The sequence below is a fragment of the Cervus elaphus genome, chromosome 5 (genome assembly GCF_910594005.1).
Source record: "Cervus elaphus chromosome 5, mCerEla1.1, whole genome shotgun sequence".
Classification (NCBI taxonomy): domain Eukaryota; kingdom Metazoa; phylum Chordata; class Mammalia; order Artiodactyla; family Cervidae; genus Cervus; species Cervus elaphus.
The window spans coordinates 58,023,826-58,038,329 of record NC_057819.1 but is presented as its reverse complement, the minus strand read 5'-3'; the positions used below and the strand labels follow the sequence as shown (position 1 = coordinate 58,038,329).

Genomic DNA, 14,504 nt, shown 5'->3' with positions numbered 1-14,504 from the left:
AGTGAAGGTCTCCACATTTAGCTATTTATCAGAATCACCAGGGAAACTTTTTAAAAATACAATTTCCTCAGTTCCACCTTAAATTTATTGAATAAGAATCTCTAGGTTTAGACCTAAGAGTGTTTGTTTTTTGCTTGTTCGTTTGGCTTTTTGTTTTCTTAAAAATCAGATTCCCAAGAGAGTCTGATGCACAGTCAGGTTTACTAAACCATTGGACCAAAACATATTTAGTAATGGGAGGAGACGTAGAGTCGCCTGATAAAAGTAACCTGTTCACCCATTTGTGATAAAATATCACTTTTAGAGTACTAAGTAATTAGATGCCTGGGAGTCAAAAAGCAGAATGAAAAATATCACTCTGATCACCCATACTTCTTCTGTTTCCCTTACACTTGAGTCATCCCCAGCCTATTGAGACTTTTCTCATAATATGGGCTTCCCTGGTGGCTCAGCTAGTAAAGAATCTACCTGCAATGCAGGAGACCTGGGTTTGACCTCTGGGTTGGGAAGATCCTCTGGAGAAGGGAAAGGCTACGCATTCCAGTATTCTGGCCTGGAGAATTCCATGGACTGTATAGTCCATGGGGTCACAATGAGTCGGACACAACTGAATGACTTTCACTTTGACATAATAATAGGTCTCTAGTATATATATATGCTTTTGAACTGTGATGTAGGAGAAGACTCTTGAGAGTTCCTTGGACTGCAAGGAGATCCAACCAGTCAATCCTAAAGGAGATCAGTCCTGAATATTCATCAGAAGGACTAATGCTGAAACTGAAACTCCAATACTTTGGCCACCTGATGCAAAGAACTGACTCATTTGAAAAGATCTGATGCTGGGAAAGATTGAAGGTGGGAGGAGATAGGGGACAAAAGAGGATGAGATGGTTGGATGGCATCATAGACTCAATGGATGTGAGTTTGAGTAAACTCTGGGAGTTGGTGATGGACAGGGAGTCCATAGGGTCACAAAGAGTCAGACATGACTGAGTGACTGAGGTGAACTGATTTATATATATATATCTCTACATACATATATATAAAAGCTTCTCTGGTGACGCTAGTGACAAAGAACCTGCCTGCCAATGCAGGAGACCTGAGAGACGCTGGTTTGATCCCTGGGTTGGGAAGGTCCCCTAGAGCAGGGCATGGCAACCCACTCCAGTATTCTTGCCTGGACAATCACATAGACAGAGGAGCCTGGAAGGCTACAGTCCTTGGGACTGCAGAGAGTCGGACGTGACTGAGTAACTGAACACGACAACAGTACACATGTATATGGAGGATATATACATATATTCTCCATTTAATCTTCAATATACCCTATGACATAGATATTGTTATATGTGGGTAATAAATGAGGAAAATGAATAAGCAAGTTACCCCAGGGGATCCCAGTAGGCAACATGATTCCAGCTCAGGCAGATTAATCCCTACATCCCCACTCATAACCACTCTGCTCTGCTCCCCCCAAACACACCATGTGCTTTTTTTTTAAAAATATTCTTTGTACAGTTCCATTTTCCTCCCTCATGATACTTTCTTTGCCAAGAATCCCTTACTTCTCATTCTTCTCTATTGAAATCCAGCTTTTTCTATAAAGCCAACCTTAACTCTGCTCTTTCTTTGACCCCTTGTCCCATTATCTTCTCTGCCCTTAGAGCAAATCAATTGTCCTTGACTTTGTATCCAAGGAGGAACGCCAACTAATGTTTATTAACCATCTACCAAGAGTACTATGTATGATAAATAATACTACATCTGTGTTACATTTGGACAAAATGAAGTTCAAGAAGGTAGATGCCTTTTCCAGGAGCCCCGCTCTGTGGGTGGAGAAAGACAGATTTGAACCCCTGTCTGTCTCACTCTAGCTCTTTGTGCCGTGATATGTGTGTCGTTCTGTCCTTTGACTTTTTGTTCACATCCTATCACAGCACATTTCATGCTGTAAAATAATGAATTGTGAATTCCCTGAGGGCAAGCATGTGATATCCACCTTTGAAACCTGCGTTCCAGAAAAAGTGCTGTGCATATAATATGTGCTCTGGATAGTATTTGATGAATGAACTTAGAGGTTCTTCCAATAATTCAGATCTCGGAAATTTTTATGGTGCTAAGCATACAGTTGGCAAACGTGGTTAACTTTACTTTCTCCTCATTCAAGGTGTACAGATTATCTCATGAATTGTCAGGAAAATGCCAGATTAACGTGTTAGGAGAGCTACTTCTTTCTCTCTAGTCATGGTGTGATTTAATGACTTTATTTGCCTTCTGATTTCTGTCCGTAAGGAGTACCATTTGGAGAGGTAAACCAAAGGAAAAAAAAAAAAAGGAAAAGATAGAAGAAAGCCTGGAAAGTAGAAAGAAGGAAGTGAAGTAATTTTTGTTTTTACAAAGCCAAACTTTTTTCCATGAAAAGTACCTCTGAGCTCCATGGGGGGAAGATAAAACCATGAAGGTTGAATGTTGGTATTTACTTGGCATGCTTGAGAAGTCTACATTCTTCTTGTCACTGTGCCCTGCAGTTTTAATGTAGAAAGAGACAATTCTGACTTGACCTTAAGTGCCTCACCAATCTACTCAGGGGACTCCCTTTAGGAATATGAGCTGAAACCATCTTGCCTGAGCTTCTTTCAATCAATAACATGGCAGAGTACACATGATACAAATAGGCAGACCGATAAGAAATAAAAGCATATCTGTTGATACAAATGGAGCGATAAATGGACTAGTTTTTGTCCAAGGACTTTGAAGGGGAAATCACGGAAGGATGAGATGATGGCCAGATGTGAATGTATAGCAAATTCATTGTTTTCTGAAGGATGACTTTTCTTTCATTACTTACATTCAGGAGAAAATGGTCAAGTTGTTCTATGCCTGAAAGGAATTTGTTTCTCTGATTCTTGGAATAAAATAAGCCTCCTGGGTGTGTGCATTTTGTGACTGTAAATCTACAGTGACAAAATTGTGTTAATTTGACTGACTAGAAATATTAACCACATTATATCAAATAACTGCCAGAAATAATTCTCTACCATACCTTGTGACTTTATTTTAATTGATTTTTTCTTTTTTTTTTTTTTTACTTTTGGCTTCTGTGATTTTTGTTTCTTCTGACACATGTTTATTAAATGCAGGAAGAAAATTGTTTTGCAAATTATTTTTAGTGTGTTTACCTTGTTTAACTCAGTGGGTTAACTCTCTTTCTTCAGAATTCCAACCTCTTTCATTTTCAGGCTCAATACTGCTGATTTCGCTTTTTGGGCTCACTAATGGCATTACCGTCCACATCAGCAGTCTCCACAATTAAGCTGTATGCTTAGCAGTATCATTTGATGTTTTGCAAAGATTTGAAAGTCAAAATTGAATATGATTGATTGCTGCAAGATATGTTAATATTGGGATTCCTGAGCTCTGGTGTAGAATAAATCATTCCCTGTAATAACAAAGATAATGCCTCTAACATTGCTCATTTTATGTTCTAGCAGTAATCAGGCCTTAGGAATAAGCCTCATTTGTCTGCTATAGAGCCCTCATACAAATCACAAGGTGACTGTTCATAGAAACATCATTGAGGATGGTAGAATTTACCTGTCAATATTACTGGCAAAGATGTATTCCAAAGGATAACTTCATTTCCTTTATCAGCCTTTCTTTCTATTTACCCAATATTGGATGTTTAAAAATGAAGCTGTCTTATGCTTCACATCAGGGTTTCCATAATACATCCCCCAATCCAGCAAAAAGAAAAGCTGTCTTGTTATTTTTTAATGATACTTGTTCAAAAAAACCCTACTAATAATAGTGTAAACCAATATCTTTTGAATATTTACTAAATGCTAAGAATGGTACCATGCATTTAGCATGGATAAATTTATTTAATCTTTATGATAACACAAACAGTCTTTATAATTACATAATAAAAAATCCTTTCAATAGCACAAAGACATGTAGACACTGTGTTTATTCCCAGTTAGCTAAAGAAACCTAGGCCCAGAGAGGTTAGATAACTTGGCTAGGGTCACACAGATAGTCAATGGCAGCGTGGGATTTGAACCTAGGATGCCTGGCCCCAGGGCGCATGCTCCTAATGACTAGAGCAGACCTGCCGGAGGAATGTGTGAGAGATAGTCCCTGTGGTCAGTGGCTTGCTTTCTCATTTTGGTGATGATAATCATGATAGTATATCATAATACAAGATCAACTACTACTTAGTGCTCTTTATAGGTGCTACAAGAATTAAAGGAGAGACAAGGACTAGTATAGGCTGGGTAGCATTCCAAACAGCTTGTCATTATTTACTTAAAACCGAAATGGCCAGTAAACCTTTAAAATTCTCAAACGCTGAGTGTTGATACTGGAAGTGTTTGCTAGACAGCAGTATCTTTATTTTCTACTTGTGATTCTAGATACTGGTAGGAGCATCTCTTTGTGATTTTAATTTACTGCCAGATTATTTTGAATATTCTTCCTTTGGGGGGAGCTTTGTGCTTGCAGATCTCTTACCTGTGAAATAAATTGAATCTACACTTGATAAATATGTTACACAACGCCAGCTGCTTATCTAGCGGGTTTGTTCAAGAAAGAAGTGGTTCTCGCTTTGTTCTCTCATGGTCTCTGGTCTCACTCCTTTAAAGTTTCCGGCTGGACAAAATGACCCTTCATTTTCTTCAGTTAATCAAGTCAGTGCAGGGTGACTACTTAGGTAAAAATAACTCGCTAATTTAATGTCAAAGTCTAGAGTGAATTCATTTTCCTTCTTTGGTTGTCAACAAGTTGGGAGTTTTTGGCAGTTCTGGTGAAGCAAAGCCCTGGGTAACAGTACCAGTGACAGAACATTTGTGCCACTAAGCCTTCAAACTCTTACTCAGCTGTCAACACATGGGCACTTTCTGGAACCAGATTCTCTCATGCTGTGTGCTGCCTGCAGCTCGCCCGAAGCTGTACTTTGACTAAAAGGGCTGATTTCTCTTCCCTAACCCTTGTTCTCGTTTAGTGTTAAAACCCACTTAAAGTCTGCCCTCCGTTCTGAAAAGTACACAGGCACATGTCATCTCCTTAACCATGGTGATGTGGAAGGAAAGGGCTCCAAAGGAATGCTGGACATCTGAGTGAATAATTGATTAGCGAGTAGACTGGCAGTGTTAATTGTGAGCTGTGGTATAATGACTGCTGAAACCAAAGCTTTCTGGAGGTGTTCAAAACTTGGGTGAAGTTTTAAATACTCAGCAGTAGAGTCAGTGTACTGAGGTGGAATTTAAAGTCTTTTTTATTTTTTGACAGTAATAGGCTTTTTTTTTTTAAGAGTATGGTTTATTTACAATGTTGTCCTAGTTTCAGGTGTAGAGTAAAGTGATTCAGTTATCCTTAAATATATATACACACACACACACACACACATTCTTTTTTAGATTCTTTTCCCATATAGGTTATTACAGAATATTGAGTAGAAACTTGGCTTTGCCATTTGCCACTTTTGTTCTCTGACTGCAGGCTCATTTGTTATTGACTATGTTTGTTGTTGTTTTGTTTTTAATGTTTGTCTGCCTGGAGCCACTTTGGAGATATTTATTTATTAGACATACTTGGGAGTACAGGATGGATAGAACAGCCTATAGAACCAGAGAATAATAGAGACAAGCACAAATGTTGGATAAAGCAATGAATTCTTTAGCCATCTCCCACCAATATAGCAGAATGAAACAGAAACTTTATTCATGCAGGTTCTGACAGTTTGATTTTCAGTGATTCTTTTCAAGTGAAATTGTAGGAAAGAGCTCCCAAATTTAATCCCATAGAAAACATTACAGATCACTTAAAAATAGAAGTGGCATCCAGTGTCTCCATTGAAAAAGAATTCGTAAACAATCGGCGTTTTGTTGACCTGAACTGCCTAATACATGAGTAACTAAATGCATGTGGCTAATTAAATTTAAATTTAAATTAATTAGAAAATTAAATAAAATTAAAAATTCAGGCCCTTGGTTGCAAAAGCCACATTTCAAGTGTTTAAATAACTACATGTGGCTACTGGCTATTGTGTTAAACAGTGCAGACTGGAACTTCTCCATCGTTGTAGAAAGTTCTCATGGACAGCAGTGCACTGGACAATACTAGGGAAGCCAAATAAGTTTTTGCCTTTTTCTTTTGTCTTGTATTGTTTTTGGTTTTTAGTTATGGTTTTTAAATATTTTTATGGGGGCAAAGACTATAACTGTTTAGTGTGAGAATGTTGGTGTTCATCTTGGTATCTCACTGTTATGGTATTAAACAGCTCACCGATCTATAAATACATTCCAGTAACTCAGGAACTACAGAAATACCTTGTAGATTGGCCAACCCATGTTTTTTAGTATTCATAGCAGTACAAAAAAAAAAAAAATGCTTTGCTTATAAATTGCTCAGAAGAGAAAAAAAAATATCTGATTATAGAGTCAAAGAATAAAGTTTCTTTGCCTCTAATGAATTTTTAACCCAAGAACGTTTCAACACAGGGAACTCAGAAGAATTTTTGTCTATGTGATAAAAGGCAAGATTAAGAAAATCTAGAAGGAAATAGTTAAGAAAGTAAATCCTTTTAAATGAAGGGAAAAAAGTATTTTCTTAAGCTGTATAAAACTATTTCATAATAGTAAAGGTCCATTATAAAGAATTTATACAGTAGAGAAAAGGATACCTAACAAGGCAAAATTCACTTGGAATTCTATCAAACAGCAATCAACTCTTGTAACGATTTAATATATTTTCTGGTCTGGCAAAATCATAATAATATTGATAACAAGAGGGGTCATTGACAACTGAGTATGGTTAAGTGTGGGTTGTGCTCTCCTTGTGTTATTATTTAATACTCACTGCAGCCCCACAAAGGGAGAACACAGGTCTTTCACTCCATGACCACATCTAGTAACAGGAAAGCTCTGAAAACCAAGAACAAAACAGAAAGAGTCTGGGTCAGGGCAGTCTGACCTAAAATGATATGAGGCTGTTTTTCCACTTTATTTATCTCATTAAATATGAATATTAATATATTTTGCTAGAGAAATAGGTAGTGTACTTAATTATAGAATTCTTCCCTAGAGCTTACTGGAATGTTTACTTAAAATATATATACACCATATGCGTGCTGAATTGCTTCAGTCATGTTCTATTCTTTGCAACCCTATGGACTATAACCCACCAGGCTCCTCTGTCCATGGGATTCTCCAGGCAAGAATACTGGAGTGGGTTGCCATGCCCTTCTCCAGGGGATAACGTTTCATAAATGTGAAAAACACTGAAAGCCATCTGGCCCCAAGATTTTGGTATAAAGCCTATAAAGCTGAATTCTGTGAGTTTTACTGCAGAGGGCTATCAAGACATTAAATACCATGCTCAGTGAGATGTTCTGTCCCTAGACTGTGGTGGTCGCCACAGAAATCTACTGCACATGTTAACAGACTTACATACAATTATACACACATGAACAATTCCATGTATATCTGGGACAACTTAGGAGGTTGGGAATAACATATACACACTACTATATATATAAGGACCTACTGTATAGCACAGGGAACTATACTCAGTATTCTGTAATTACCTATAAGGGAAGAGAATCTGAAGAAGATTTTATATATATATACACATACATATGTATATGTGTGTGTTAGTCCCTCAATCGTGTCTGACTCCTTGGACTATAGCCTGCCAGGGTTCTCTGTCCATGGGATTCTCCAGGCAAGAATACTGGAGTTGTTACAGGAAGGGGGGCCCTTTCCAGGGCCTGAAACTGGGCTCTTGTCTAACACTCAGAAATGAATTGTCCAAGGAGACACATGTGCTGACAAAGCAAGAGATTTTATTGGCAAAGGGCACCTGGGCAGAGAGCAGCGGGGTGAGGGAAACCAGGAGAACTGGTCTGCCACCTGGCTCACAGCCTCGGGTTTTATGGTGATGGGATTAGTTTCCGGGTTGTCTTTAGCCAGTCATTCTGACTCAGAGTCCTTCCTGGTGGTGCACGCCTTGTTCAGCCAAGATGGATGCCAGCAAGAAGGATTCTGGGAGGCGGTCGGACACGTGGTGTCTCCTTTTGATCTTTCCTAAACTCTTCTGGTTGGTGGTGGCTTATTAGTTCCACGTTCCTTACCAGGATCTCCTGTCCTAAAACAGCTCATGCAAATGGTCACTATGGTGCCTGGCCAGGGCGGGCGGTTTCAATCAGTGTGCTTCCCCCAACAGAGTGAGTTGCCATGCCCTCCTCTAGGGGATCTTCTTGACCCAGGGCTTGAACCCGTGTCTCTTATGCTTCCTGCCTTGGCAGGCAGGTACTCCAATTAAAAAAAAAAAAAAAAGAATTGAAAATAAATAAATAAAAGGGAAAAGTAGAAAATATAAACAAACAGACCAAAAAAAAAAAAAAAACTCCGGTAAACTCTGCATAAGATGGGTGATTGTATCACTGCCAGTTTCCTGGTTGTGGTATTGTACTAAATCTGTGCAAGATGTTAGCACTGGGGAAAATGGAATGAAGTTTCCACAGATTCTCTGCATTATTTCTTCTAACAGTATGTGACCCTACAATGATCCTTAAAATTGTAACTTTAAAAAAAGAAACAAAAAAAAACCTCCTACAGTCCTCCTGGTTAATGGGAAACAGAGTTCTGACTCTCTGACTCCAGAATTTGAGTGCCTAAAGCATTGACACCACCCTTATGGCAGAAAGTGAAGAAGAACTAAAGAGCCTCTTCATGAAAGTGAAAGAGGAGAGTGAAAAAGTTGACTTAAAGCTCAACATTCAGAAAACTTAAGATCGTGGCATCTGGTCCCATCACTTCATGGCAAATAGATGGGGAAACAGTGGCTGACCTTATTTTTCTGGGTTCCAAAATCACTGCAGATGGTGATTGCAGCCATGAAATTAATAGATGCTTACTCCTTGGAAGGAAAGTTATGACCAACCTAGATAGCATACTAAAAAGCAGAGACATTACTTTGCCAACAAAGGGCCGTCTAGTTAAGGCTATGGTTTTACCAGTGGTCATGTATGGATGTGAGATTTGGACTATAAAGAAAGCTGAGCACCAAAGAATTGATGCTTTTGAACTGTGGTATTGGAGAAGACTCTTGAGAGTCCCTTGGACTGCAAGGAGATCCAATCAGTCCATCCTAAAGGAGATCAGTCCTGGGTGTTCATTGGAAGGACTGATGTTGAAGCTGAAACTCCAATACTTTGGCCACCTGATGCGAAGAGCTGACTCATTTGAAAAGACCCTGACGCTGGGAAAGATTGAGAGTAGGAGGAGATAGGGGACAAAAGAGGATGAGATGGTTGGATGGCATCACCAACTTGATGGACATGGGTTTGGGTGAACTCCGGGAGTTGGTGACGGACAGGGAGGCCTGTCGTGCTGTGGTTCATGGAGTCACAAAGAGTCGGACATGACTGAACGACTGAACTGAACTGAAAGCATTGTTCCATTTGAACAAAATTACTGTCTTTTGAGAAACAGTAAATAAACACCTACCCACCTTTTGGAGACTCAGCAGAACTTTGAGATATTGATAACTTGGTAACCATCCATATAATTTTGAAGCATTATTCGTCAACAAGAAGAAAATTTTGGTTTATTAAACTTCTGAGGTTGAATTTAATGTTTTGTTTTAATTTAATGATTTAATTTAAAATGTCTGTTAAAATACATATGTAGATACTTGAGAAAAGGAAGCAAATTTCTGACTTACTATTGATTAAATTGTGTTTATCTAAATATAATATTTTTCTTGTGATTTCTAGGAGTATGAAAGATATTATTAATGAACCATAATTTGCGGGCAAAATTTTTAATTTGCTGTATTTACTGGATTTTAAAATAATTTTATTTATTTATTTATTTTTGGCTGCGCTGTGTCTTTGTTGCTGCATGCACTTTTCTCTAGTTACAATACACAGACTTCTCACTGCAGTAGTTTCTCTTGTTGTGGAGCATGGGCTCTGGGGCACAGGTTTCAGTAGTTGCGGTTCCTGGTCTCTAGAGCACAGGCTCAATAGTTGTGGTACGAGGACTTAGTTGCTTCTTGGCATGTGGGATCTTCCCGGATCAGGGGTCGAACCCATGTCTCCTGCATTGGTAGGTAGATTCTTCACCACAGAGCCACAAGGAAAGCTCTGTTTGCTGATCTTAAGCTATAATAATGTGATCTTAATATAATGAACAAAGTTAGAATTACAGAGTACCCTGATATTTTGCTCAATCTGTGGGTCTCATGATATCAGCTTTGGCCAAGGATTGGCAGTCTGCTTTTTGGGTGACAAGTGATTTACCTCGTTGAACACTCCAATGAAAGCAGTATTAAAAGGAAATAGAAGAGGCTTCCACTGTGTGTATTGGTTTATTTTTTGTTTTCTTAAACCGTGTATTTGTTAGAATCTTGGACAAGCAAGCAAGAATCAGTGACCTAAATCCTCTTTGTGACTTTGCTGTGGCAGCCTCATATTAATTGGCTCCATCAAAATAACTCTTCTAAATCTTTCCAAGTCCATTCTTCCCATTCACGTACAAAGCACAGTTTTAACTTGGCTTCAAATAAATAGTGAACATTTGATCCACCTAAAAAAAACCCTTGATCTGACTGTGGCATTGGCTGTTTTTAGAAATGCAATAATCTCTCCATCCACCCAACTAACACTTATTATGGACCAACAATGTGTAAGGCTTTATACCTGGTATTATGTATTGTTGTGTTTAATCGCTAAGTCATGTCCAACTCTTGGGACACCATGGACTGTAGGCCACCAGGCTCCTCTGTCCTTGGGAGTCGCAGGCACGAATACTGGAATGAGTAGACATTTCTTTCTCCAGTAATCAAATCCTTATCTTTTATGTTTCCTGCATTGGCAGGTGGATTATTTACTGCTAGCACCGCCTGGGAAGTCTACTACTACAACTGCCACGAAAACAAATTCTTCTCTCCTGTGAACTTCTTGAAAGCAAGTGTGTTAGTTATCTTTTTACCTCCATCCATAATGCCAGGTCACTTCCCTGGTGGCTCAGTGGTAAAGAATCTGCCTGTCAATGCTGGAGAGAGATGTGAGTTCGATCCCCGCATTAGGAAGATCCCTTGGAGAAGGAAATGGCATCACACGCCAGTATTCTTGTTGGAAGAATCCCATGGACAGAGAAGCCTGGCGACCTGCAGAGAGTCAGACACGACTAAAGCAGCTTAGCAGATAGATGGCAGTAGTAATAGTAACAATAGTAGGAGCAGTATCATGGCATTCTTTCTGTGTTTGACACCACTCTAATATTTTATACTAACTTATATAATCCTTGTATCAACCCTAGGAAGTAGGTATTTTGGAGGATGGAGGGAACAAAAAGTGCCCACTGAACTGAGAAGCCATCTTTAGACCAAAAAATGAGACAGGCAACTCCATATGATCAGTTGTTCAGCTTATTACAGAGTAACTTACAGGCTGGAATCTGGTGGACAATGATCCGGAAGCATTCACAGCTGTACTCCACACTGCCGAAGGGCCATGGAGCAATCATATTAATAGTTAACCTAGGGTGTGGAGTAGGTGTTTGGAAATAGGAGGTGCATTCCTAAGTGAAGACTCACGAATGGGTAACTAATCTTGTGGGTGCTGGGCATTTGTCAGTGTTTTAATCATTGCTTTAATCATTGTTTGAGACCTATCAAAGCACAGAACCCACCTTATCCTGGTGATTATTAAACAACATACTACAAAGGGCTTCCCTGGTGGCTCAGCCTAAAGAATCTGCCTGTAGTTCAGGAGACTCAGGTCCAATCCCTGGGTCAGGAAGCTTGCCTGGAGAAGAAATGGCTACCCACTCCAGTATTCTTGCTTGGGAAATCACATGGACAGAGGAGCTTAGCGGGCTACAGTCCATGGGGTCGCAAGAGTCAGACCCGAGTTAGCAACTAAACCATCACCACTACCGGTTTGGCTCCAGAATTCATACTAGTCTGTATTTTCAAATGAGGGGATTCTTGAGTGTGTCTTCAGTGACAGATAGGGAAGATCATTCAGAGAGGCACTGCAAACAATTCTGCTCAGTAGTCGCTTAATAAATGCCCATTGTGTGGAAAGCACTCTAGACGTGAATAAGATGTAGACACTGCACTCAAGGACTTTATAGCAAGTTTGCATCCTTTCTAATGATCTATTTGGGGGCTGTTTGATAAAAGAGTATAATTTCTATCTGATGGTTTATTTTGCCTTTTTGTGGTCCATTGTATTTCTCACTGAACAATCCACCAATCACAAAATATTTTGCTGACACTTTTTTTTCTTTTAACTTTCATCAAGTGCCAAGTAAAACTTTGTCAGTGTATGGGGCCTCAGAAACAGTAATAAGTGAGATAGATCATCTCTTCCCTCACAGAATATGCAGTTAGTGAAGATGATTAAACAAGTATCAAAATAAAATGTGAAAAATGCTCTGAGAGGTGACAATATGAGAGGGTTAAATAGAGACTTTAACTCTCAAGGGCCTCAGGCGTGCTGATGCCTGAAAGATGAGGTGTCATCTCATCTGAGGAAAAAGGGGTTTCAGGAGTAGACAGTAGGAAACACATATTCCAGGCACAGGGAACAGCATGCTCAGGGGCCCAGCACAGAGGAAGAACCTGGTTCATCTGAGGAACTTAAGGGCAAGTAGGTCTTGCCTGGAGAATCCCAGGGACAGAGGAGCCTGGTGGGCTGCCATCTATGGGGTCGCACAGAGTCGGACACGACTGAATCGACTTAGCAGCAGCAGCAGCAGGGTGAGCAACCTGATCTTGCAGATGCTTTCCTTCTCTGAATCATCTTGGGGAAGTTGCTTTTACTCTTTAAGCTTCAGTGACTCCATTTGAAGAAAGAGAAATACAGTACCTCCCTCCTCGGGTTGTTAGAAACATCGAATGAGGTCATGCTTACAAAGGACCAAGCCCAGAGTAGGTGCTATAGGAGACTTTGTCATTTTTAACTTAGAGGGGCCACCTTGACTGCATGTGGAAACTGGGTTAGAGCAGGGCTAGACTAGAGATGTAGAGACCAATTAGGAGGCTGGTACAGTAATTCAAGAGTAAGAGAACCTTGGCCTAGAGGAGAACAGCAGTGGGAATGATGAAAGGCAATGTTATTTTAGAGGTGGGATAGAGTCCCTGGTGGGTGTAGATATAGCAGGTGAGAGGGAAAGCAATTAAGGTTGACTCCTAGATTTCTAGTTTTGGGTTACCAGCTAGGGACAGACAAGTTAGAAACCCAAATCCAACCTTGTAATGTACAGTTTTGGAAAATTAACTCTATGGATGTGGGTGAGCTGTTCTTACATAGTCAGTGACAGAATAGACAGGAAACACTTCTAAATTCCTTCCCAGCATCTTTTCAGCATGACACACAGTAACTCAGTTAGCAAATACCATTTCTGTGAAAACCAAATTATAAGAGAAGAAGCATATCTTTGCTTGGAGTGCCCTGGGGCAGTTAATATATATTCAACAATGAAAAGTCTTGATTCTGTTTAGTTAGGTCATATCTATAATACACTTAGCTAAAAAATGAGTGTCTCTTATGCTCACTGGGACAGTGTTCATTTGCCAAAAAGAAAAAAAAAAAAAAGATGCTATGTTCCTGCTCAAATGAATCTTCATAATCAAGTCAGGTATAACTGACTTATTGATGACCTAGACTCTACTGGGTACAAGCACAGAGCAAAATTACTGTCACTCGGCGCTTCTTTAAACATTATTTTTCCCCCCTTTTGGTTAAAATTTCAGAATAAACCCATAGTTTCTCCAGTCATTTTCAGGTATTAAACGTCCAGTCTACTAGGAGAAAACATATAAGACTATCTTCTTAAGTCACAAAATCATAACTATATATGAAAAGATTGATCAAACAGACTTTGTTAAAATTAACATTTGTTCAGCAAAAGCCACCATTAAGGGAATAAAAGGCCAGCCACAAGTCAGAGAAGATATTTAGAATATACACATCATTTGTCAGGTATCCAGCAAAAGATTTATATCTAGACTATGTAAATAGCTCATACAAATCAATAAAAAGTATACTGACATAATAAGAAATGGGCAAATATTTGAATAGACATTTCATTAAAGACGATATCCAAATCTTCAAGAAGCATATAAAAAAGGATTCAACATTGTCATCAGGAAAATGCAGAATGACTAAAATTTAAAAAGATGGTCGATAATAGATATTAATGCAGATGCCTAGTGACTGAAATTCTCATGTAATACTGATAGGAGTAGAAAATGGTTCAAATATTAATACTTTGGGAAATTGTTTGGCAATACCTTTGACTGGTATATGTATGGTACCCTCTGACTTTAGCAGTTCTGCTCTCACCCAACAGAAGAGTGCACATGTCCACTGGAAGACATGTTCTATAGCAACATTTTTTTTTAATAAACAAAAATGGAAAAACTTCAAATGTTGATCATCGGGGAATAGATAAGTAAGTTGTGATATATTCGTACAATAGAACACAAAA

General features: G+C 39.1%; 1 protein-coding gene across 4 annotated transcripts in view; it reads left to right on the top strand.

The window, feature by feature from the left end:
- The window catches only part of SLC10A7 (solute carrier family 10 member 7), a 287,835-nt gene that overhangs the window by 161,164 nt on the left and 112,167 nt on the right, over positions 1-14,504 (top strand). The window contains exon 6 of one of the 4 annotated variants that reach the window (XM_043902563.1): positions 10,881-11,828. The exons of the other annotated variants lie outside the window; for them this stretch is intronic. Within the exon in view, the coding sequence (XP_043758498.1) occupies positions 10,881-10,958 (78 nt within the window). The 3' untranslated portion in view covers positions 10,959-11,828. Of the gene's footprint in view, positions 1-10,880; positions 11,829-14,504 lie in introns of those variants that run through there. 4 annotated transcript variants of the gene reach the window in all.